General features: G+C 34.6%; 4 protein-coding genes across 4 annotated transcripts; 1 reads left to right on the plus strand and 3 right to left on the minus strand.

The window, feature by feature from the left end:
- Positions 1 to 989: 989 nt before the first annotated feature.
- Positions 990 to 5,850, minus strand: LOC145616904 (uncharacterized). Its single transcript, XM_081671625.1, has 5 exons — positions 5,679 to 5,850; positions 3,847 to 3,925; positions 3,202 to 3,392; positions 1,667 to 1,739; positions 990 to 1,383 (listed from the first exon to the last, which is right to left on the minus strand). The coding sequence occupies exons 2-5, from the start codon at positions 3,902 to 3,904 to the stop codon at positions 1,187 to 1,189; spliced, it is 519 nt and encodes a 172-aa protein (XP_081527751.1). The 5' UTR covers positions 3,905 to 3,925; positions 5,679 to 5,850; the 3' UTR covers positions 990 to 1,186.
- A 1,218-nt stretch (positions 5,851 to 7,068) lies between these two features.
- LOC145616914 (ER lumen protein-retaining receptor) lies at positions 7,069 to 14,648 on the plus strand. Its single transcript, XM_081671633.1, has 6 exons — positions 7,069 to 7,464; positions 10,143 to 10,408; positions 10,496 to 10,611; positions 13,015 to 13,088; positions 14,177 to 14,240; positions 14,321 to 14,648. Exons 1-6 carry the CDS (start codon positions 7,374 to 7,376, stop codon positions 14,355 to 14,357), a joined length of 648 nt encoding a protein of 215 aa, XP_081527759.1. The 5' UTR covers positions 7,069 to 7,373; the 3' UTR covers positions 14,358 to 14,648.
- A 647-nt stretch (positions 14,649 to 15,295) lies between these two features.
- LOC145624208 (small ubiquitin-related modifier 1-like) lies at positions 15,296 to 17,713 on the minus strand. The gene is made up of 3 exons (XM_081677206.1): positions 17,495 to 17,713; positions 15,903 to 16,052; positions 15,296 to 15,558 (listed from the first exon to the last, which is right to left on the minus strand). Exons 1-3 carry the CDS (start codon positions 17,603 to 17,605, stop codon positions 15,499 to 15,501), a joined length of 321 nt encoding a protein of 106 aa, XP_081533332.1. The 5' UTR covers positions 17,606 to 17,713; the 3' UTR covers positions 15,296 to 15,498.
- A 1,098-nt stretch (positions 17,714 to 18,811) lies between these two features.
- On the minus strand, positions 18,812 to 23,101 carry LOC145616921 (uncharacterized). The gene is made up of 6 exons (XM_081671639.1): positions 22,610 to 23,101; positions 21,469 to 22,477; positions 20,391 to 20,641; positions 20,220 to 20,293; positions 19,844 to 19,982; positions 18,812 to 19,293 (listed from the first exon to the last, which is right to left on the minus strand). Exons 2-6 carry the CDS (start codon positions 22,463 to 22,465, stop codon positions 19,261 to 19,263), a joined length of 1,494 nt encoding a protein of 497 aa, XP_081527765.1. The 5' UTR covers positions 22,466 to 22,477; positions 22,610 to 23,101; the 3' UTR covers positions 18,812 to 19,260.
- Positions 23,102 to 25,270: the final 2,169 nt, after the last annotated feature.

The following is a 25,270-nucleotide window of genomic DNA, read 5'->3' on the forward strand; positions in this document are numbered from 1 at the left end:
ATAATAATAATAATAATAATAATAATAATAATAATAATAATAATAATAATAATAATACACAATCGAGGTTGTCTGACTTCGTTCCTGGTCGTGTTGTGTCTGCGGCGTCTCAGTGGAAGCGGGATAAGTATGGGGCGCGTTGCAGGGGGTATTGACTATGGTTTTCTTCCATTCTCATTTTCTTCGTCGGGGGAATTAGAGAGGGATGCTATTGCGTTGCTAAAACGGGTTCAGGCGTTCGCTAAGACATAGGATATTGGTGCTCGTGCAACTGCTCACATCTTCAGCACGATCGGGTTCGCTATAGCTAGAGGGGTGGGGGCCCAGATTGTATCTCGGCTCCCCACCAATTTCTTGTAAATTGATTGACTTTGTAGGTTTTTTTTTTTATTTTTTTTTTATATAGTAATAATAATAATAGCTAGAGGAGTGGGGGCCCATATTGTATCTCGGCTTCCCACTAATTTGTTGTAGGTTGTATGACTTTGTCTATTTTTGAGATATAATAATAATAATAATAATAATAATAATAATAATAATAATAATAATAATAATAATAATAATAATAATAATAATAATAATAATAATAATAATATTGATACAATTCATTGTTCAAATGGTTATATTTTTTAATACACAATTTTACTGTTAAAATCGTTGACAAAATGAGAATACTACAGAACCACTAATTTTATTTTTTTAATTAAATAGTATATGTTTTTAAAAATATTTTTATTTTCCATAAATATTTTAATTATATAGTATATTTTTCTTAAATATTTTAATATGTATATTTGTATATACGCATATGTAAAATAATAAATAATCAAAGATCACTAATCCATGGTTAAAAATCACTAATTAACAAGTTCAGTTCAGTCAATGAAAACAAACCCTTGGGGGTAACATTGATGAATTCAGCCCATGAGCTATGCCTAACAAATTTGATATGGTTTGTATGTGATGTTGTTCGACCAAAAGATAAAAGATTGTGAAAAATGATATAGTACTATGATGCATTATGGAATAACTATGGGACTCATTTGTTGCCAAATCAATACATCCTTTCGTTATGGGAATCACCCCATGAGCTACAGAAAATTACTTTGCGGACCGTATAATCAGAGCGTTAAAGACTTGCAAGAAAGTAACTAATAACTACATGAAGATACTTGAACGCAGCCATTCATCTCCGTCTAGAATTCTGATATGGTCCATCATTTTCTTGGTCTTTCAAGAATCCAAGGAATGCGAGAAAACCAAAAAAGAAGAACCCACCACTCCAATTACCACCCCCACCACCTCCGCCACCTCCACCACCATCATCATCACGCGGCGGGAATCCAGTTCCTCCATCATCAAGCAGTGGTGATTTCTCTTTACCTGCAAACAAATTTAAGAATGATGTCAATAGCACCAAGACTATCCAGAAATGGACGTTTCCCTGAAGTTAACATTTTATAACTGATCACCCAAATACCTCAGGCAGATAGAGCTACAAATCAAACAATCATGCATTTGCTTCTCTTAACTAAAGTGACCACATAGATATATTAAAGTCTCTTTATAATCACTGTTTTCTTTCTAAGCAAATATTCAGACAATGCTCCAAGACTCCTATCCAAAATCTCAGCCATTTGATGAATTGCAGAAATGAAAAGCTTACCAGGTGCATTTGAAATTACAGAAACAGGCTTCTCTACTGTTTGAGTCTGTCCTTCTGCTCCACATCTTGCATTCTGCAAATGTGAAAATATGGGAAGATATAGTTTAGCAAGGCTGTTTATAAAGATCATAAAAGACTGCATAAGAACATGAAACAAGTAAACTATTGTCACGTGACCCGTTAGCCAAGTCATCAGAAACAAGGTGAGTTATAAAACTATAATTCAAGGATTGAGCATGATGTACACAGCATCAAATACCGATGAAGTTGATAGTGAAGAGTTAGCTCTTGCATTGCCTTATTGTGCAAACATGAAAGGTCTTTTCCCTCTTCTAAACCCCTGCACCAACCTGACCCCAACTCTGTGACGGACTCACCTATGAAAGTCTATACACGAAGAAGGGTCAACGTGGGCAAGGAGGGGCAGCAGCAGGGAACAATCTACTTCCTCAAGATAATTCTAATGAAGATGAAGACAAAACTAATTAAGAATGAGGGAAGGAAAGAAAGTAAACTAGTTTCTTTGTGTCTTATTTATGTTGTTCTAAATTAGTTAATATTATCACATGTAAACCTTAAGGTCACCTTGACCATTCTAGTATAAGGGGTCTGATTGTATTGTGGGAGGGCATTCAGAAATTTGTGAGGAAACACTTGGAGAGTTGCAACCTCAAGATGCTTGGAGATTGGCAGCCTAAAGTTGCTCTTGTATCCTTCAATTCCCCTGTTAATGAAGAAGCAGTCCTTCTCTACCCTTTGTGTGTTAATTTTATTCGATCATTGCAATTAGATTAATTAATCTATAACAAACTCTTTCAGATTTTAAGAAAAATCCCCTGAACAAGCAAAGTGGAAGTTCCCTTCGATATGTTTTCTAGTTTTCAACTAATATTACAAAAGATCTCTGAGATTAAATTATACCAACATAATATATTATTATGTCTTTGTATAAAAAATTTATTTTTATAAAAAATTAGCAAAACTTGTCCCCTACGAATTTCACAGTCCTTACTTTTTTTTCCAGAGTAATGATTATTCAGAGTAATAGGGATTGCAAACCCATTAATATCCAAGATATGCATTTCTAGCAACTTCAGGAGTATATAAAGTATCCACCTATCCTTCTTGACAACAGCACACTTCTACAGCTGAACATAAAAGCATGGAGCTGATGACTAGAACGAGAGATCAACAACTTGATGAATATTGTCAGACTCGTGGAATAGCCCGTCTATTTTCACACTCATGGAAAAACCCATCTGTTTTACAAATAAAACTCTAGGACTATATTGACAGACTCACTAAAATAGCATTTATGTGCTCTGTGTGCAACTGTGCATCAATCGTTCATCATTCCAAAAGTTGAAGATTTTCATGTAACATTTACGTTTCACATGCAAATGTACTAGAAACTTTTCTACCAATTACAAGGCTTTAATCATTGTATCTAAAACTTATCACAGAAATTGCAAAAAGAACCAAAGGATTCAGATAGGCCAAAGAAGTGACAAATGGTTAATGGAGAAGGAGCTTACCAAAGCAGCTGAGCAGACCACAGAAGCAGAACGCACTCTAGTTATTGGAGTTAACCTTTGCTTGTGACTCAAACATAATGATAGCTTTTCAATCTTTCCCAAATTCCGTTCAAGATTCAAACCTAATGACACCTTACCAAGCCCCGCTACACCATGCTTTAATGGGCCCCTCCTCGGAGAATCAAATCTCACTGTTCAATTATGTATTACCGTTAAATACCACAGAACAAGTAGAAACTACGGCACCAAGTCATCTTGGCAAAAAACAATAGTACGAGTAGAAGACAACAGAACCTCAAAAAATATAAAGCAAACTTTTGTTATCAACAAAGAGTCAAAGACCACATAAGGCCATAAGGGATTTTCCGAAAAAATAGGTTACTATACAATCTTTAGAAAATGTGGATAAAGGTGTAGATTACTGGCATAACAAAACGCTATTAAAATCACATTCACGTTGTAATGTGAGCCAAAATCCATAGGGAGCTCAAAATAATCTCAAACAACATTATTCAGCTAGCTACTTTCACCAAAACTTCCCCAAAATATACAATCTTATCCAACAACCAAACAGATGAAGACCCCACGTCCCCAATGAGATAAGTCAATTTAACTTGAGCATTGAAAAGAAAAAAGTTCACAAACCTGGGGGTAATAATGCCACAGAAACTCCAGAAGTGGCACTCATTGTAGATATCGCCATTTATAATTGATCAGCTTTAACCTAGACAGTGTCACACCACAACAAACATAAGCACAAAAAACGATAATTAACAGCCAATTGTCAGTAGCAGAACATCACAGTTTCTTGCAATATGTTGAATATAGATTTAAAGCCCAAATTGTATGTAAACCATATTGAAGAAAATACATTTTTTCTTGGGGGGAAGGATGCTATAGATAACTAAACTTCCGCCAATTGCACAACCAAAAAAATGAAAAGCTATTGAAGATGATTATCAGCTTAACATATTCAAGTAAATATAAGTATTTATACGAAGTATCACATTATAAGCTCCCTAGCAACCTCCCCAATCAAAAATAGAATTCCGCTAAGACCACAAGCTATTAACTGGGTTGCCAAATTTATAAACCAAAACCCAAAATAAAAAAAGAAAACTGAACCTTGACTTGTAAAATCTAATCAAAATAATATGGATAGTTAAAGCCCCCCCCCCCCCCCCCCCCCAAAAAAAAAAGAAAAAAAAAAAGAAAGAAATTGGGGTGTATAGTAATAAGTTATTTAAAATCATGCAAAGCAGATTGGAAATGAATTAAACATATGAAAGACAAAGGAAGGGGTAAGTTAACTTTCAGAGGACAAAATTCCTTGAACACGGAACAACGAGGATGTCGAAATTAGCTCTCCTATAGACATAGCATAGGCAGTGGTGGTTGATTAATAGGAGAACGGAGGGTAAATTTATGGAGATAAAAAGGAAAAAAAATGATCTATGGGGATTATGAGGTTTTTAGTTCACAAGCTCATATGGTTTTGGGATCAAGATTCAATGAAATACGAGTAGAGAAACTAAGTGCCGAAGAATACAAACCATCATCCAAACAAAAAAACAAGTACAGGTCATCATCTAATACAAAGAATAAAATAAAAAGGCTACGTAATACCAATATGTTGGCATAGCCATCGAACACAAAAGGAGTTCAATTTTAAAATCAAGATACAGATGTTTAAGCATCATGGTTTAAAAAATAAAGCATCCACAACCACCACTTCCATCTTCCAGTCATCATTAGGAACAGAATAAAATGCATCCTACTGGCTTGGATTTGATGACACCTCTAATTGCTTCAATTTCAGTAATCCTCGAAAATCCGTAGTCTTTTATTTTTAAACCGAGACAATGCATACGAATAACTCTCTAATATTATAATTTGATTTCATAAAAATCCATGGTAGCCCAAAACATCTCACAAAGCACACCAATAATATATTACATACATAATTCATTACTGCAACCAACTACACTATCTCTATTCAACAAATTCAAACTACGTAAACTACGACATTTCTTATCTCGATTCAGTTATATTATGCAAAAATCCCACCTCAATGGTAAGCTAGAAATATCAAGCTCACAACCTCAATCAAGCCAGTCCCTGAGCCACGGCGCGATTGCGCATCCTTGGCCCAGGGAGACAATTTCCATTTTCATAGTTCCGTCTCAACATTAAAGTGATATATAAACAAAAGCCCACAACACATTAGCAACGAAAATTGAATCAATCATCAAAGTAAGTTCCAAAAAATCACATTAAATTCTTCTCGCTATATAATGTGAATAGCAAAGTTCTAGCAACGAAATCGTTTGACATAATCTTTCATAAATTCAACAATAATAACCAATAGTTCAATAATCAACAACCCTAAATTGGCTAAACTAGCAATAAAATTAACGATTAACACTAGATTATGAAATTGATAATTGAGATTAAGAAAAAGAAAAAAAAGCCTTTACCTGAAAAGTTGCTTAAATGGAGGAGAGAAAGCTAAGAAGGCGCTTCAATGGCGTATTGAGGGAGTACGGTTGAATGGAGGAGAGAGAGATGGAGAGGATGCAAAAGCTCCAAAAGTGGGAGAAATAAACGTAGGAGGGTTTCTTTGATCTTTATCCTTCTAATTCTATCGACAAATTCGATTACTCTCATTTCCAATTTATTTCTCCGTTTTTATTTTTTTAACTAGGGTCTATGGCGGCTAACCGCATGGTGCGTGCAGCTAGTCATGTCTCAAGACCGATTAGCCCTGTTACGTCTTACTTCCTCCGTGTTTTAATAAGTGTTATATTTTGACTGATTCATTAAAATTAAAATTAAACAAATAGAAAATATGGCTATTCAAAAAAAAATATATAAAAAAAATAGAAAATATGGAAACCTAATTCAAGTTAAGTAGATTTTGTTGCATTGAAATTTATTGAGATTACAAATTCAGTGTTTTTTACAGTGTGGCCGAAGTTACTCTAGGCATGTTTGCATTTATTGAACTAAACTGAACTGAATTGATTGGAGTTGAACTGAACTAAACTGAAATTAAGCTGAAGTGAACAGACCCTCAATTGGTCAAGGGTTACTTATTTTGGGGTTACTCAATCAATTAGCGTTTTGTGTGTGTGTGTGTGTGTAAGAGAGAGAGAGAGAGAGAGAGAGACCCCTGACCAATCGAGTAACTTCATAAGTAATCCTGACATTTTTTTTTCTTATGGATTCAAATTACTATGAGTCTATGATATATATTTTTTTTATTTTTTTTCAATATATCCTAATTTACCAGCAATTTTCTTTTTCCTGTACTATCTCAAATTACATGGCTCATAAATCAATACTATCAGAGTTGTCAATTCCAAGCTCGACCCGACTCGGATTTAACAAATGACAATAAGTTACCGAGAGAGAACCTGAACCCGACTTGACTCGGCGAAACTCAACAACCCATTTATCATTTTTTTTTGAATGATCCGTTATCATTTTGAGTAATGACATTATGTTTTTACACCTTTTGAGATAACTTTATAGCACGATCCTAAATCTAACCCGAATTCAACCCGAAATCTGTCACAACCCATTATCCGAATTAACAGGTATATATATATATATATATATATATATATATATATATATATATATATATATATATATATATAAAATAAATTGCTTAAAAGTCAAACCATCGCAAAATTGATAAACTTCATGAGTCAACATATTTAAACCTCTTCTTTCTGAATCCAACAATTAATCAGTAAAACACCCCCAAATTAAGTATGACCCCAAAAAATCAATTTTTTTTTTTTTTGTACTTTCATGAAAAAAAAAAAAAAAATTCATAGAACCTTCTCAACCCTTAAACAAAACAAAAATAACAGTCACATTCTACCAGACTTGCAAAAATGGTTTTATAGTGTCCGAAATTTAGACCAACATTTCTCTCCTCGTATCTACTAATTTCATTGTATAATTTCGACCTAATAATCCAATCTGAAGGAAGAAAACTACAATAGTACAGTAGAAATAGGGGAAAAACCCTAAAATTTATTCCCCATATTTCCCAGATCTTTCTAGATCTAAGCTAGAAAACGATCTGGGGTACTGAAATTATTTTTGGGTTGATCTTACATTTTATTTAATTTGGTGGGTTTTGATCGAAATTATTCAAGATGAATATCTTCAGATTAGCTGGTGATATGACCCATTTGGCCAGTGTTCTTGTTTTGCTTCTCAAGATCCATACCATCAAATCATGTGCTGGTAATTATTTCTCTTTATTTAAACCTCATTTTAGTGTAGTTTTATAAGTGTCAATTTGTATAAAATTGTTGTGTTTCTGGGTATTTGTTGATGATTTGCATTTTAAGTTTTTCATTTTTTTAATTATTTGTGGGTCGTATTTTTTAGGGTAAATTGTGGAATTTAAGCTCGTGGGTGTTGAGATTTTTGGGTTAATGATGGATTGATGGTTATGGAAGATAATTATGTGATGGGTATATGAAATGAGTGTTGAAATGAGTGAGTTTTGTGGAGCTGTATGTGTGTTTATCTTATTGGGGATGAATTGAGGCGATTACCTTAAGATGGAAGTAATTGTGGAGTTTTAGCTTCTGGAATTGGCAAGGTTTTCGATTTTGGTTATAGACATTTTAGGAGGTAGTGTACTAATGTGCAGGTTGATTGTCGTGATCAGCTAAGTCTAATATTGTTTAAATTCTATGCTATGAAATTATGGATGTTTGTTGGTTTTGATAAAAGTGAAACTTAAGGGGAATTCCTTGGCTCAAACAACTAGGATATCATATGGGTTTATCCGTTTATGCCCTGTTGGGAATAGCTCGGTTGCAAACTTTAGATAGTTTCCCCTTTGTGTATAATAGGTTGCGAGTATAAATCCTATTAGCGATTGGTCAAAAAGGTTGATAAGATGTGAATCCATAGGTCTTTACATCGTTAGTACAGGTACTGAACTACAGCTATAGCCTTCTGTATGAAGGGGGTGACCATGGGAATTTATGTTATAACATATGGATTTTGACATAAGATGCGTAGCTTTGTGGTGTTGTAACTTGTTGAGTATGACCTTATGGGCTTAGTGAACTTGTTCTGTCTATTCAATAACATGTTTATAAATTAATAAAATTGAGGTTAGTATCCACCTTCTGAACTAGTTGCACTGTCTCATGTTTTAAATGTTGTTTGAGTTTGCTTTGAGTAAAATCACTGATACTCCATAGTTTGGAAGATACACTCAACTCATCTGTTAAGGAGACATTTTGCCAAGTTCATGCAATTCTTGCTGATAATCAATCATCATAAATTGCATGAATGATAAAAGAAAGTAAAAGGAAGAGCTTTATGTACTACTATTAGTTTATACCTATCACCGTAACCCCCAAGGAAGGGGAAGAGAAAAGATCTAATATGCCAGAAAAGTAAAATGTCAAGTGCTAAAGTGAAGCTCCCTTTTTGTATCAAAGTGAAATTCTAAGATAAGACCATGCTACCAGTCCTAGCTGGCACCAAAGAGAAGGGAAAGCATTTGAAACAAAAAAAATTGAAGAAAAGTTTAATGAAGTAGATTCCTTAATGGAAGCGGGTCCAATATCCGATCCCCCAATGACGTATGAGACTAGTCCTCTACCATTGTTCCGCAGGTCCTTCCTTATCCTCATGAACGAGGGTTTAGACGTTCTTTAGTATACCACATCACACACCTCATATAGGAATTGGAGATAACCTAAGATTCAAAGTCCTTTACGCATATGTAGAGGAGCATGATCTCTTTGCTTTTGTTATCTTTAACCATTGATATTCACAGGTGCGAAGCCAGGAATTTAAATATGAGGGGACCAAAACTTATACAAATAAAATAGTACTCCATATTATATTTTGTACGTTTTTTTCATTGTTAAATTATTGTTTATGCGCTAATACAATTATCTTTATTTGATCATATATATTTTTTAAACTATTTATTTTAACTTTTAATAATTATTACTACATCCGTTTCTTATTACTTGCACCAAAGGAATTTTTCTATATCCTAATACTCTTTTTGTTGCAAATAATAAGAAACGTAGGCAATATTAAAATTACGATGGTTAAATTTGTATAATATGATGATAAGTAGTTCAAAAGTAAAATCAAGAAAAATGAATAAAAGATTCGAATTTAATAGTAAATGGGCAAAATTAATTAAATGAAAGATGTAGTAACCAAAGAAAATATGTGAGAACTAATCAAAGAAATATTAGTATGGAGTACTAAAATACAAGTAGTAATCGGAGGAAAAAAAATGTGCAAAACTAACCAAAAAGTATAAGAAAGTACAAGGACAAGATTTGATCTTGGGCCTCCAGGTATTGCAACGTCATAAATTACCACTGAGCTATAATTTTTCCATGTATCAATTAAGAAACATTTATTATTTAACCTAATTTTAAAGGGGGCCAGCACTTAAAGATAAAAGAATTGGCGTTTGGGCCACGGGGGCCGGGCCTCCACCAGCCCCCCCGGCTCCGCCTCTGAATATTCTCTTAATATTGCTTCTAATTCGTTGCACTTATATTCTGCTTTATTTAATGCCCTTGGATGCGGCTTACTGGCTCTCACTCCCTTTAAAACCTGGATGCAACTATCTTACCTTGCTGATTTTTACATGATTGTGTATATTTAGTATGTATGCGGTATATGGCCATATTTCTTTGTTTATTCATGTGAGGTGCACTACATTTGCTATCCATGATCCAAGTGCTGCATATTTTACGCATCAAGGCAGATGGGAATTCTTGTGTTCTGATGATAGTGAATGGACTATTAATTAATTAAGCTGACGTCTCCCTTCTATTCATCTCTCTACTTGATATTTTTGCTATTATTGTTTCTAGTCTAGTTGACATTACATATTGAGATTTGTACTTTGTCACTGTTTGTAGGTGTTTCTTTGAAGACTCAGGAACTCTATGCAATTGTTTTTGCTACTCGCTACCTGGATATCTTCACGGATTTCATATCAGTGTATAACACTGTCATGAAGCTAATATTTCTCAGCAGCTCCTTTTCAATTGTTTGGTACATGAGAAGCCACAAGATTGTCAAGAGGTCATATGACAAAGATCAAGATACCTTCCGACACTGGTTCTTAGTATTGCCTTGCTTGCTCTTGGCTTGTCTTATCAATGAGAGATTCAATTTTAAAGAAGTAATGTATTTATTGCCATCACTATGATGTTTAAGAATTTTGGTGGTATGATATCTTATTTCTCATCTGTTTATTACATGGTTTCAGGTCATGTGGACATTTTCCTTGTATTTGGAAGCAGTTGCCATACTTCCCCAGCTGGTATTGTTGCAGAGAACTAGAAACATTGACAACCTGACTGGACAATATGTGTTTCTTCTAGGGTATGCATCTGTTCATGCTATGTTACTTCGTATTTTAGCTTGTTTCTATATCCTCAAAACATATTGATAGGGTGGAGGGGGGAGGTGTTACTTTGTAACTGAGTAAATGGCTTTAAAAGTAAGCTCTTGATATCTGCTGTATTATGTTTGATATTGACTCTTATTTGGTGGTGTTTTCTTGCCTGTTAAGAAGCCCTAGGAACTGTTGTCCATGTGTTTGTCACAATGTTTATATTTGTGTATTCCACTGAATAGGATCATCTTGGGGTTGAGTTCTAAGTTACTTTCAGAGTCAAAAGTTCTAGAGGAGTGGAAGAGAGACAGAGAAAGAAAGAGGAAAAATGGTTTGTTCTAGATATTAGCTATTATTATTGGTGCTAGCCAATGATTAATTTTGGTTTCCCGTTGAAAAATGTGTATTGTGGCAGAGTGCTACAGTCTGTTGAAAGCTGTACTGAAGTTCTTCGTAGATAATGTTTCTTTATATTTATAAAAAAAGAAAAAAAAACGACCTTATACTGAAGGGGAAACTGGTGGAACAAACTATAATTGATAAGTGGAAAATAATTTATACTATGAATTTTGCTCGAAAAAACATTGTATTCGCATTTATATGCAAAATGATATAACCGCGATTGCTACAATCTTTGAATATATTCTCATTTTGAGACTTAGGCTTTGTTGTTGTTGATCAAATAAATTGTTTTTCCAAAAAGACGAAAAATTCAAAATTCTGCTTTCTGAAATATAATTTTATTAATTTTCAAAATAAAAAAATGTTGTCAGAAAATTCCCTAAGATTTCATTTAAAAAATTGTCTCATCATTTTGTACATATTTGTTGATAGTTCATATTACTTCGAGCAAATTTCCTTGTTTGAATTATTTTTCACATAACACCATATTTTGGATTATTTTCCACCAATTTTATTTTCCTTAACTCGCTCCCTACCTCTTGTTTGGCCATCTTGTAGTATTTCTGGGTCTATAACTGGGGTGAAGTAGGTTTTTATTGGCTATATCTGTGGTTTCATACTCTCATCGACCCCTTGCAAGTGAGATACTTTAAGGATAAGATAATCCAAATTGGTTGTGGAGAGGGGCAAAGAGCCAACGAAGAGGGTAAAAATGGGTGGTAGCAGGAGTGCTGATGACTGGTGGGATGGTTGGTGGGAGTGTTGGTGAAGGAAGTAAAGAGCCAAGGATTGGTGTAGAAGGATAGAAAAACTGGTGAGGGTTTGTGAATCTCGTGGGTTGACTTTACATATATAGAAATGGAAATATCCCTGGTTTGACTTTAGAAAGCTGTTGGTTTGAATGTAGCTAAATGGTCATGCCAACTAGTTAGTGAACCAGTGGTGACTGCAATCTTAGATGACTTGACCATACTGTTCATTGACCAAAGTTGGGGGCTCCTTCACCCATATGTCTGATTACCTATCCAGGGATCTTTTTCTGTTTAACTTGGGTATGTATTTCCTTTTCCTCGTTACTAGTTTGGCTTAAGATTGGCTCTAGGATAGTGCTTAAAGCTTTTAAGGTATGATAAGTCCAATCACAGGTGATTTAGTAGGACTGGCGGGTGAGAACAATGGCTTTGATTGGTTTGATCTATAGTTAATACTGTGTTTTAAATCATGACAAAAGTCAAACAGGATACGAGTGTCAAACTGCTTTGTTTGCTTTCACAATTATTGTGGAGTATTAAAACACAATGAAGAAAAATAAATATTAAAAAAATGTTTAAGAGCATATGCAGACTGAACTTGTAGACCTTTTGAGGATTTGTGGAAACTAAAACATTACTACTGCTGTTAGTCTTTTTTAAAATGCGCAACAGTTTGACCGGCACATTTACTAAGAATTAACTTTGATCATTAATATCTGTGATTGTGTATTAGTTATAATTATAAATGATGATATTGTGAAATTGTACGTTGTAACTCATACAACAATATAATAGTACACAATAACATATGTTTTTTTTGTTTTGTTTTATTTATTTATTTTTTTTTTTTATATTTTAGTAAAAAATAAAGTCAAAGTAAGTGTATGAATAGTGCAAAAGTAAAACTGTTGCATTTAAAAAAACTGGAGGGAGTATTTGTGAATGAAAACCTACTGAGAGGTGAAAAGGTTCCACTTACCTTGCTGGAGCTTATATTGCTGATGAACTTGTTCAGCTACAAGCAAATTATTTCAGCCATGGAACTGGAAGGTTTTGCCGCTTGATTACATGAATGATAATGTATATGGTAGCCGATGTCTCATGATATGTTTTCTATGTGGGTGTACTTCAAAGACTATTATCTGCTCAACTAGCCTGCTTTTCCCTTCAATTGTCTTTTCTTTTAAACCATTTGCAACTTTAGTTGGTTTTAATAGATGATCATCTTTTATGCAGGGCATATCGTTCATTGTACATCCTCAATTGGATCTACCGCTACTTCACCGAGCCTCACTATGTCCACTGGATACGTATGCCTTATCTCTTTTTATTGTGTCCTTTACTTCTTCCCCCTTTGCATTGTTGTATAAAGTATTATGGTATCAGTGCATGCGACTATGCGAGTGAACTTTAAATTGATTTCAGCATTGTGCTTTATAGCATATGTTTTATCTGCTGTATCTATCAGATCATACACGTGTTTAGCCTCCTCGACTAAACATAAACATTGATTGTCAATAGCTGTTCTAATTCAATCAATCAATCAATCAAAGCCTTAATCCCAAAAGTGGGGTCGGCCTGTTCTAATTGCATTTCTTAATTTTTTTTTTAATTTTTTTTAATTTTTAATTTTTAATTTTTTTTTTTACTTCTGAGTATTTCTTTGGCCTGGATTGGACATGCTATTGATGTTGAACGATTTGCGAGGCAATATAATGTTCTCTATTTATTTCTTAAACTTCTCTCTCACCGTATCACAGAGTTCCTGCTCCTCTATGGGCAATAAGCTTTGGTTTGTTGCACATACTTAGGAAGTACAACTCTGTTCTTTTATCCCCTAGAATTGCTTTTAGTTTTCTACCTTGCTGTAAGGAGTATTGATCATAGTTTACGGAAAACTTATCTAGTTGCTTTTGCCCAGTGTTTGGTAGGAAATTGATCTATTTTATTTGCAACACTGTGTGGTCTTGGTGCCACTAAAAATCAGTGAAAGAATTCTAGGAGGGAGATTACATATTTAATCAGTAAGTGGGAATAGAGGTATTTGGGGTCATCACCACGGACTTTCTGTTTGTCACAATATGTTGCCAGTGGTGTGTATTTATTGGATTTGATACATCTATTGTAGCTTGCTCTTTAGAAGCCGCCTACTTCTATTTCAGCTTCCCTCTCCTTGATTGCATGGTTTCTGCTGCCTCTGGCATGTGTGCATGTAATCTCATGCAATAACAAAGCAACTTTTATATGCTTAAATAGTTAGATGCATGTAGCTTTATTTCTCTTTTCTTCATGCAGACAGATCCTTTTACCCGGAGTAAGAATTTTTATCATTCTTTCTTACTGTGAGCGGTTCAAATTCAAATTTTGTTGATTGTTGTCAATGTTTTCTAATTTGCAGCATGGCTAGCTGGGATTGTTCAGACACTGCTTTATGCTGACTTCTTTTATTATTACTTTGAGAGGTAAATTGCTGATCCACATTGCACGTTTCATTACTAACCATTCATGTAGCATCATCTGACAATTTTCTTTTCTATTGTAGCTGGAAAAACAACCGAAAGCTCCAGTTACCAGCTTAAGCATATCCAATATCTTGCCTGGGTTGGCAGTTGTGTCTTGAATTATTGAAAAAGTATGACCAACAATTCATGCAATGCAAATATGCAATGCCCAAGATGTGTGATTTCATGAACATGGTTATGCATTTATGTTTAGCCTAGCTCTTTTTATCAGCATTCTGGTTATCACCATGTATTTGGGGTTTTTGCAACTCTTAGAACTATGTATACACTCAGAATTTTAGATTTATTCATGTCAAGTAAAGGCATTCTTTTCTTTCTTCAAATAGTGGAACTGAACCTTATAGAATATACAGAAAATTGTCTGGAGCTCTCTTTTAAATGTTCTGTTCAGCTTCTCATCCATCAACACCACGATATTTCCCTTGTTATGCATCTGATATGATGTCTCATATGGTTGTCGTAGTACATCACGTTGGACAAGAGATTTCTTATAATCTCATCCCAGGAGATCAGGGATTATATGTTCTCCTATCCGCCTCTCAAATATTTACCCCAAAATGTTACTCCCTCCGTCTCTAAATTTTTGCCCCATATGACATTTCGCGGTCTCCAACACGCATCTTATTACAATTTTATTTCCATTTTCATAATTGTTAAAATTATAAAAACTAAACATTAATAAAATATATTAATAAGACGAATCCAACAAAATTCCACATAATTATATTATTTGTTATAAATTAAGTGTATTTTACGGTCAACGATTATAAAGATTGTTGCACCAATCAGGAAAAGAGAAGTCGTGAACTTATTAAGGTTCATTAATCCGTCTTATTTTTATGTAAATTGAACTTGAATAACCCTTATCAAACCTCATCACAGTCGCAAGGTACTTTTCTTTAAAGTACTTATATAACCTTAGTAACACTAATCTGAACTTATTTTTACTTCAGATAAATAAGGTAGAAATAAAGTGAACAAAAGTACCAACGGGATTAGAAGCAACTTCTTAACTACACAGAATAAAAGTGCATATCCGGTAGGATAGCTAGCAAGGAGGAGATCACTGTTATCTACATATAGCTCAGTCAACAAAGTAAAACAGAACCCAGTAGCAACTCAACTCTCCCTAAACAAAGCTAATAAAAGCATAGCATACTAATAATACTAGAATCCATTATCCGGCAGTATAGCTCCATTAGTTCCCTCCAGTCTGGTGCAACATTGCATCAATCTCGTCACCATCTTCCATCTCCAGCTGAAAAAGAGTAACCAAACAAAACAAAGGAAAATGAATCATTTAAAATTTAAAATACGAGTCTTTTAAGACATCTGAGGACCTCTGGTCCAACTAGGGATGTTTCATCACTTTGTTATCGTAACTTCCCTGCATCTCTATCATTTTGTTAGATTATAAAGAAATGATCTTGCGACACATTATTCTAAAACAATATACCAAAAGTCCTTAAAAAATGAAATCTGATACCATTTCTATTATCATCTTAGATTAATAGTACGAAGAAACCGGGAGAACTGGTCAGCAAAAAAATGCAATGAAAGACAAATAAGATTTAAGAAAGAATTTTTGAAAAAGGCAATCACCTCATCAGGAGTCTGTTCTCCACGGAGTCGACGACCATCAAACAAGAAAGCTATGGATTCCACGTCAACAGACTGACGGTCACAATAAGCACCCATAAGCTTCTTCAAGGCTGTAGTACGCTTGGTCCTAAAGAATACCTCATTGCCATCCTTCAAGAGAACAAGGAAGCTTGTTAATCAAGACAAAAGCAACCAACAAGAATAGAAGGAAACAAAGACCATTTTTTGACAAAAAAGGAAACAAAGACCATTGCACACCAACACTGCACATAAATCCAGCATACAGAACAAGGGAGCCGTAGTTAGCATAAAATTCATTAATTTCTGTAGCCTCTCCATTGATTCTCTTTCTACAACCTCAGTCAAAGAAGAAATATAATTCACTTTGTTCTACTATCCTTTAATACCAACCAGCCACACAACGTCTCATACAATACGCTTCCACAAAGCAACCTGCTAGCAAAATAGCCAATACACTAAAATACTTCCACAAATGTCTTCCTCATCTTCTTTTAAAACTCTGTAAAAGCACCATATCTTCACACTCTGATCTTCTTTCCTTTCTACCACTTCAATTAGCATCCTCCGTCCTTTTCTACCACTTCCCGAGCTTCAACTTAGTTCACTTATGGTGCCCAAGCTCCAATTCCAATAGACATAAGAATTTAAAGACTAAAAGATTCTTGTTACTATGTTGAAGCTCAAATATTAAAACATTGCAGTACATTTTACCTCTTCTACAATCTCCAATGCTATGAATCATGGCTTTACAAATCTAACTATCGACATGCTCTATTTTCTTCCAAACTAGAACCAACAACAGAAGAAACAGTACAACCAGAAAAGTATGCCTCTTTGTTTACTTGGTGAATTGCGGACATTCTAAGGACAGGCAAATGGCTTCTGATTACTACAGATGAGATCATATCAGATCATATCAACACGACGCATTGCGACAACTCTAATCCATTATCCTTTAACCAACTAAATGTCTAAATAATCCTCTATTCTATGATATCTCCTCCATCCATACTATTCTCGCGGTGATACGTGTACAAGAAAATCATCAAAAGCATTATTCACCTTATATCACATCTAATCAAGTAATTTATGATGATTAATTTCAACTACGTTCTCAAATTACAAAACATCAAAACCATTGAACTGCAAAAACATCAAACAACAAATCATCTATAGCAATGGCTACGCTATTAGTTGCACATAAATAGAATTCAACAACAATTCACAAGCCACAAAAACATACAAATTAACATTCATCTCAACAAATTCAACTGAATAATCAAAATAACAAATACAACAGTAATTAAACAGAGTTCTACAAAAATCATATAGATCAAAACACGAACTATTTAATTATGCATGCATGGTCATAAAATGATTAAAAAAAAAAAAAAAAAAAAAGCAAAATTGCATAATTTAATTTCATCAAATCATCCAAAACAGCAACAATTTCACACAAAATTTACACAGAAATCCTTTAACCTAAAAATAAAACAAAATTCCTATAATAAAATTCACATAAAATTTTTTTTTTTTAAAAAAAAAATCGATGAAAAAAAATAAATAATTACCTGACCTTTAACCTTGAGATTGATGTGAGTAGATTGATCAGGAGCAGGCTTCTTATCCTCATTAAAAGCGGTGTTACCTCCATTGTTGTTGGTATCAGTTTCACCAGTCATCTTCAACCTTCAAATTTGAAACCAAAATTTCTCTCTCTTAGGGTTTTATCGCAATATCAAAGACCACAAATCCGTAGATAATTGTGGAAAATAATGAGTTTATGAGAAGTTCTTTCAGAATTTATATAACCCTTTTAAACTTAAACCTCGAGGTTTTTGCCAAGTGTGAAAGAGAAGGAAGCCCACTCGCGTTTTTACGGTTCAAGGGTATTATCGTAATTTCGTGATTTGTAAAAGAAGTTTTATCCGAATCTACTGAGTGACGGAAAAAGTAAAAAGTGTTACATTAGTGTACGCGCGAGGATTGTTACGTAAGGGAAGATCCAATGGTAAAGTCGGTGAAGATTTTTTTTTACAGAAAAAGATATTTTAGGTTATTTTTTTATTAATTGAATTTAAATCTGTTTTGAATTCCGCGCGAATTTTTTTATTTTTTTTTTAAAATCCGAATATTACCCTAATTTTGATTTTTTTTTTTTTTTTTTTTTTTTTTTTTTTTTTTTTTTTTTTTTTTTTTTTTCTGCATATGATTACAGTAATAGCTCTTACAAGTGTGTTTTTGTTAGAGGTGATAAAAACCCAGGGTGCATCAGGCATTAGCATCATATTTCGTGTTCAAACTCGTAAAATAGTAGCAGATTTATAGGGCCTAAACGATTTTTTTCGGACATAATTTGAGGTTTTAATTAAAGAGACATTTTTAATTAAAAAAAAAAATATATGCTTTTAGGCTTGCCCAACCCCAACATATTTTCGAGCCGGACCAACATTGATCATCACTAATCTTGTAAAAAATTATTTAAACAAAATAACTTCAAATAAGTTCAAGTTCTAACAAATAAGTTAAATTAAATCAACACAAATGGTTGGAGCCTCGTCTAGGAGTTAAGTTGTCTTAGCCATTCTAGAAAAAACGCATGGCATGTCACAACTCACAAGCTCGCAACCCATATGCTAAACCCATTATTTAATAGCCCTTTAAAAGCCCACTCCATTTAAATGTTGGATGGGTAAAACCCTTTTATAAAAGGGCTGGACCAGGGCTTTCAATGGGCCCCTAACCCATTGAACAGGTCTACTAGCAGGGGACTGATGTTTTGTACTGTAGATATAATCTGTAAATCTGAGTTTGTAGATGTAATGATGTATTTCATTGAACATCTCAACATAACATCTGTTATAAAACAGTAATCACATAGTCTAGGAATGGTGTAATGGGTGTCTCAATATACTTGGTAAAATAACTACAATAGTGAATTTCTGTGCCATTTTTCGGAGAAAAGACTCAATGGCTCTTCCTGTGCAATGTGCAATTGCGATACAACAACAAATTTCACTTTCTAAACAAGGCCTTCATTACTAGAGATACAAACTGCAGCATAGTCTGACCAACTTTTCTAATATGTGGAGACACTGCTCACAATATAGCCATTCGCTACTCACTAGTATATACTTGTATTACAACTTGGGGTGATTCTGAGCAACCATTCCTCTGTACAAAGAATTAGACATAAAAGGCTGATATAATATCCGTTACAGAATAGCTCAGTGTACATAAAAAAACCGGTGTCCAAGCACATATGGAATTAGTTAGGTTAGGTAGATTAGATGTATGTTCATCAGCATTTGTACAGGAGAGACAACCAATATTCTGTTCAATCGAAGTGCTCGTGATCTTCAGGGCTTTGCTGTAAGAGAGAAGACTTCAGTATAATGGTGAAAGGTGTAAAGTTCAATCAAACGAAACATGTAACATGAAGCATAAGAAATTGATATGCTGTGTTAAAAGAACTTAGCTACATGCTGTCAGCTTACTGAATTAATATCACCCAGCTCAGTTTTTGTTTTCTAAACATTATTAGAAGATTTCTCAACATATTCTTAATCTTCTGATTCTCGTGATAGCTTAGACTTGAACATCATAAATCACAATCAAAACATAATTCAAGTCAAGAACACTAAGTTTGTCCTTGGAGCATAGTTGGCTTATCTTTCGGCTTTTTAAGCTAAGATTTGGATTTCTCTACATTAAGTGATCACCATGCAGATTTGTGGTTATAAATTGCCTTTACTTTGTGTTGTACACTTGTACACCATATGTCCATATTGTTAGGTTTCTTAAGATTTGTACTAGCTCATATTTTTACAGACATATTAATGCAAATAACAGCAATATAGAGCATAAACAGCTTTTAAAATCTAAATTAAGTTGATTCTGAAAATGCACAGAGCAATTACCTCTTGACAGCCTTCCTCAGCAAGCGCCTGGTGAGAAGCTTTCAGTCCTGTTGATGGAAGCGCTCTCTGAGAAGCTTTCAATCCTGATGATAACAGTTCAGACATGCGCCTTATGTATTCCCTGAGGTGGTTAGATGTGCTGCAGTTCCAATATGCATTGAAAAATTATGCCATTTATATGAGATCAAAGCAGATAAGTGAGATAACTAAACAGCTTGTGGAGTCTTCACAAATAAATGCTGAAAATTTGGCTAACCCCTTAGAGCTCCACTTATAACCAGATTTGGCTACAAGATGTCAGGTAATTGAAGTTCTCCCATTTATGCAGTTATAGGGGAAAGGTGTTAGAGATAAAAAAAGAGAAAAAGAAACACACCTAAGTCTATGTCGGTTGCATGAATCCAAGAATGCAATTAATCCATATGAAATACTACGGAGAGAGCGAAACACCTGCAAGATGGAGTCATTCTCAAACAATTGCCATTTCCAAAATTCATCAAACTTGACCTCTCAACTGTATATATAAATAGGCAAATGATCAACCTACCTTTGAAAACAGATCTTTCCACAGAGAACTCCACATGGAAACTTCCGTTGTGGCTGGCTTTGCTTTAGATAATTGGGTAGCCAGATGACCAACCTCAGTTGCTTTGCTCACAATGAGCATCAGCATTTCTTGAAGATCCTTGTACATGCTACTAAAGAAAAAGGCTGCATGACTTCCCATGGGAGAACACATCTGAAGTGGAACTTGACAAAGATCCCAAACGGAGGCAAAAATAGGACTAAAAAATGAAACTGCAAGCCAAAAGAAGTTGAAAGGTGGATAAATTATAAAATTAATCAGATCATCTGGAAATAACAAATACGTACTTGGCATTTTGGCAACAAAATATATGAGCAGAAACAGCGGCTACAGCGCATAAAGGTAAAATTTTCAGTTAGGTATTGAGTGCCTAATATGGGTTTCAGAGAACTTTTCCTACGTTCCAATAAGATATGTTAATCAGACTCGCCAAAATTGTTTGTGATAAGCAATGTTGTTGCTCATCTGAGGGTTTGGTGTACCTAGAGGTAGTTTGATCATCTGAGTGTATAACAAATGGAATGCAAATTTTGCAGTTGATATGGATTGATCCATCATTATTCTATAATATAACACAAATCATACCCAAGTAACAGTAGCCTTTTGAACAACTAGCAGGGTCAGCAATTTTTATTTTGAATCAATGGCCTCTAAGCAAATCATGTTAGCCAATTGGCCAGAAAACAGAAAAGACATTTTAAACAACACGAATTTACTCCATAATATTATGCTGCTCTAAATTAGAAAGTACGACCATGGTGGAGGACTGGAGGGAGAGTGTATCAGTGTAATAGGTAGAAGAGTGTGCCAGAAAACATTGGTTTCCATTAAAAAAGTAAGAAAATATGATATTAGTCATATTGCAGTACTAAGGATGCTAATCAAGCTAATCCTTTATACGAACTACAAAGGCAAATACATGAGCTGATGCTTGGGATTGGGGATCATGCAGGAGAAACTATGGAAACTCAATAACAGCCCTAAATAGCAAGAATAATTTGAAAAATTAAAGCACGTGGTTTGATAGGAGAGAGCATACCTATAATTACAATGTACGAGTACAGAAGCTGGAATGGAGAGAGTAGAAGCTCAAATAGGTCAACAACTAGACTACATAAGGTAATCAAAGCGAATGACACCATGCTGTAAAAATCTGATCCTGCTTCACACAGTAGAATCCATAGAGGTGAAGTGAATTCCACTAGGTCCTGTAGTGGTTCCATCAACGGTTTTGTTAGTAGCAACAACAGCAGTTTCAAGACTTGACCAATTTTGAGAGACCATCGCATTGCTTTCTCAAAATTCTGAATGAACAACATTGTTCCTAGATATCTAACTCTGGAAATCATATCCCAGTCCTCTATCCAAATAAATAATGGCCCACAAATACGTGATGCAGCAGCCTTCAACACCGGAACATTCTTGTATAGATCGTAAAATCCAATCACACAAGTAACAAGAGAGATTAATATATAAAGCGTTCTAACTAGAGGCCTCATCCAAGGTCGATAAACTTTGCAGAATAAAGGATATGACTGAAGGAAGACAACCCATGAAGGAAGGCCTGACTCGAGCAAAGTTAAAAGTCTTAGATCAGACGTTATTATTCTTTTCAATGTAAAAGGAAGGTCCCTGTCATCAAAGTAGAATTTCAGTAGAGTGTCCTTATAATGCACAGGTTCAATATCTGTATCCTGTTGTCTTCTTGGTGTTTTCTGCTCATTTTGTTTCTCAGGAAGCTTATGCTCACAACAAAGATCGGGATCAGTACCCTGATGGGTGCATTCTCTGACATCAAAATAATCATCAATTGACGAACTCTTGGTATGCTTTCCATGTCCTATGAGCAAATCGTTAAAAGAGATTCTTACTTTTTGTGGAGATTGTGAAGGAACTTTATCGTCGAGGGACATTAGACACTTCCACAATGATTCAATCTCTGATTGTGATCCTGAGAACCATGTTTGGATACAACTAGAAGCTTGGTCAATGCTGTGGAAATCCCATTTTCTCATTGATTTTACCTCAAAAGCCATTGATATGTCTGACTGGCAGCAACAGTATGATTTAACTAGTTTAGTAAGTAGAATGTTAAGTTTATTTTGCGTCTATTAAGTAAGCATAATGCAACTACACAAAAAATTCTATTCAAATGCATTTAGCAAATTAGCACGGAGTACCTGAAGCTCACTGAAGTAGTTGATGCCACGTATATCCTTCCAATAAACTTCGAACACTATAAAGCCATGTAAAGCTACATGTAAATCCACAATCAATCAATCAATCAATCAAAGCCTTAATCCCAAAAGTGGGGTCGGCTAACATGAACCAAATTTGATTATTCCGTGTAGTCATCAACATAAATCTTTCTCCTCCATCCCTTACGATCCAAAATTTCATCCTCACGTAAATCCATGCACTTCATATCCTTCCTCACTCCTTCCAACCAAGTCATCTTTGGTCTCCCTCTTCCTCGTTTAATCCCTCCATGGTCCCACTCTTCCACTCTTCGCACCGGTGCACCCTCGGGTCTCCGTCTTACATGTCCAAACCAACGCAGACGATTTTCCCTTAATATCTGTTTGGCTCATGTCATGGGATGTGACGAAGTTTTATACTGGCTGTCACTGGCCTACCGTAACCCTCCTCCTTTATCCAGGCTTGGGACTGGCAGCGGGAAACCCACTGGCGGAGTTTACATGTAAATCCACCAAAGAGAAAAAAGCTTGTGCTCTCCACCTCTGAGAATTGACAACAGACACCCACCTGTACAATTTCTTCCTCTCATCATTTGAAGAAATCGAGTTATCTTTGTAGCGTGCACTGACACGCCTTAACAAAGCCCTAGAGTTTTTGAAGGGTGACGTCCTGTACTGTGTTAATGCAAAAACCACAATGAGCACCATACACCCGAATTATAGAGTGAAAATTTAACAGAGTTAATCTTTTGCTAAGGAAGGCAATGACCTTAGTGGCAAATAGCTCCCTTAGGTGGGTGGATTTGGAATGATTATTATTCATCCGCCAGGAATGATTATCGACCAAGATCAAGAACTTGTGACTATAAATTGCAAAAAACAGGTATGCTTGTGAAAGATAAGATTGTACATCCCTGTCATTAACAAGATAAAGTCCTTAGACACAGTTAATAATCATTCCAAAATGCATCTTCGAAGATACTTTTAAAATGTGTCATTCTTTCCTGTTTAGCCTTGAACAAGATTTGTGCACACAAAATGCAGCATCCTGGAATTTAGAATAATAAAACAACCGTATGCTTTAAACATCCAATTTTGTAGTTTTCACTTTTCTTTGGTTAGAACATAGTTTTCACTTAGGAAAAAAACACCTTGTACAAGTCTTACACTATAGAGCTTGAGACATTACATAGTTACCCCACAAAAACACAATAAAGCTAAATCACCTCCAAATTCTAAAATAACACAAGGTAACCTTTGTTCTCACTATAAGATTGTGAAAATTTTCATACTTTGTCCGTCCTCAAGTAAAAGTCTCATTTCACCAAAACTTTTGTCTCTAAATAAAAGTCTTATTTCACCTTTATATCTATTTATGTATTCAATTTTAATCAACCAAACCCCACTATCTTATACGAAGTATTTTTTACTCTCTTTTAGTCAAATATCCACACTACCTTCAGAGTATTATTTTATTTACCTTCCTAAAAGCATGTGCAAAAGACAAATGAGACTTTATTTGGGATTTGAAGGAGTATGATTTTTTTTTCTAATTGAATTCTAATTAGTATCAAATTATGGCTACAATTAAGCACCTCATAGGAGCATTTTATACCCTATGTTACCCCATATGTAAATACAAAGTTTTTTTTTTACCCTTTCATCTGCATGTGTACTAGACCAAGCATTGTAGCCTACAACCCGGTGGTACTTGTGGGTGACCCCTTCCCCTTCCTCTCACTTCCAAGTTCCAAGCGTCCCTCCTCCCCTTATAAAGAGGACTAAAAAACCGTGAAAGTTAAGGCCTAATCATGATCCTATTCGTTTTTAAAATAAGAATTGCATGTTACGAGGCCATTAAGGCACACGTGTCCAAATTTCACTCTAAATTGGCGAAGATTGTGAGAGAGTTACGAGGCCATTAAGGCACACATGTCCAAATTTCACTCTAAATTGGCGAAGATTGTGAGAGGGTTGTATTGACACGTGTTGCTATGTAAGAACCTTTCAAGCTTGCTTACAAATTCCAAGCTAACAAGTTTAATAATTCCAAATTTCATCTTTCACAAATAAAATAAAACTGACATTCAACCATAAATATATAGGCTTGTCAATTATTTACAAATTTAGAAGTCAAAATAACAAAAATCCAAAGAAATGTGACATTTAACGAACCAAAATGATTCTGATACGAGAAATCTTACCCAATTTGCAGACTTGTCAAGGGGTAGAGATCACGAACATCATACTCCATATTCTCACCTTCTGTAAACACCCACAAATTTAAACTTTTTATAAAAAAAAAATTGATGAAAAACTGTGAAATTAATGTCAAAAATGCATATAAAATTAACATTTTTAAACAACAAATTAAAAGTATTGTATGCTTATTTACCTGGAATTATAATTCTTGTACCATTAATCAATTATGATCTAAGAAAATTAAATGTATGAAGAAATAAAGAGAGAGAAAAAATTGAAGGAAAATGGATAGAGAAATGATTAGAACATGTCAACTGAATTAGAGACCGAGAATTTTGGTCACCCGCTATATTTTATTTAGTTGATGAGCTCTTGTATTAATTACGTGGAATTAACAAAAAGATTTACATTACTTCTTTATTTCTTCACCTTAAGGGCATG

The sequence above is a fragment of the Chenopodium album genome, chromosome 3 (genome assembly GCF_948465745.1).
Source record: "Chenopodium album chromosome 3, dcCheAlbu1.1, whole genome shotgun sequence".
In the NCBI taxonomy this organism is placed as follows: Eukaryota; Viridiplantae; Streptophyta; class Magnoliopsida; order Caryophyllales; family Amaranthaceae; genus Chenopodium; species Chenopodium album.

What these genes read in the sequence shown, in the direction of transcription:
- LOC145624208 (XM_081677206.1), bottom strand. Translation starts at nt 17,605, where the DNA reads ATGACTGGTGAAACTGATACCAACAACAATGGAGGTAACACCGCTTTT. An exon ending in ATCTCAAGGTTAAAGGTCAG is followed by an intron (nt 16,053 to 17,494) that starts GTAATTATTTAT and finishes GTTCTCTTGAAG; the next exon opens with GATGGCAATGAGGTATTCTT. An exon ending in GAGAACAGACTCCTGATGAG is followed by an intron (nt 15,559 to 15,902) that starts GTGATTGCCTTT and finishes ACTCTTTTTCAG; the next exon opens with CTGGAGATGGAAGATGGTGA.
- LOC145616904 (XM_081671625.1), bottom strand. Translation starts at nt 3,904, where the DNA reads ATGGCGATATCTACAATGAGTGCCACTTCTGGAGTTTCTGTGGCATTA. An exon ending in TGTGGCATTATTACCCCCAG is followed by an intron (nt 3,393 to 3,846) that starts GTTTGTGAACTT and finishes ATAATTGAACAG; the next exon opens with TGAGATTTGATTCTCCGAGG. An exon ending in TGGTCTGCTCAGCTGCTTTG is followed by an intron (nt 1,740 to 3,201) that starts GTAAGCTCCTTC and finishes TCACATTTGCAG; the next exon opens with AATGCAAGATGTGGAGCAGA.
- LOC145616914 (XM_081671633.1), top strand. Translation starts at nt 7,374, where the DNA reads ATGAATATCTTCAGATTAGCTGGTGATATGACCCATTTGGCCAGTGTT. An exon ending in AGAGATTCAATTTTAAAGAA is followed by an intron (nt 10,409 to 10,495) that starts GTAATGTATTTA and finishes ACATGGTTTCAG; the next exon opens with GTCATGTGGACATTTTCCTT. An exon ending in TTTTATTATTACTTTGAGAG is followed by an intron (nt 14,241 to 14,320) that starts GTAAATTGCTGA and finishes TTTCTATTGTAG; the next exon opens with CTGGAAAAACAACCGAAAGC.
- LOC145616921 (XM_081671639.1), bottom strand. Translation starts at nt 22,465, where the DNA reads ATGGCTTTTGAGGTAAAATCAATGAGAAAATGGGATTTCCACAGCATT. An exon ending in TGCAACCGACATAGACTTAG is followed by an intron (nt 19,983 to 20,219) that starts GTGTGTTTCTTT and finishes TTGGAACTGCAG; the next exon opens with CACATCTAACCACCTCAGGG. An exon ending in CTGAGGAAGGCTGTCAAGAG is followed by an intron (nt 19,294 to 19,843) that starts GTAATTGCTCTG and finishes TCTCTCTTACAG; the next exon opens with CAAAGCCCTGAAGATCACGA.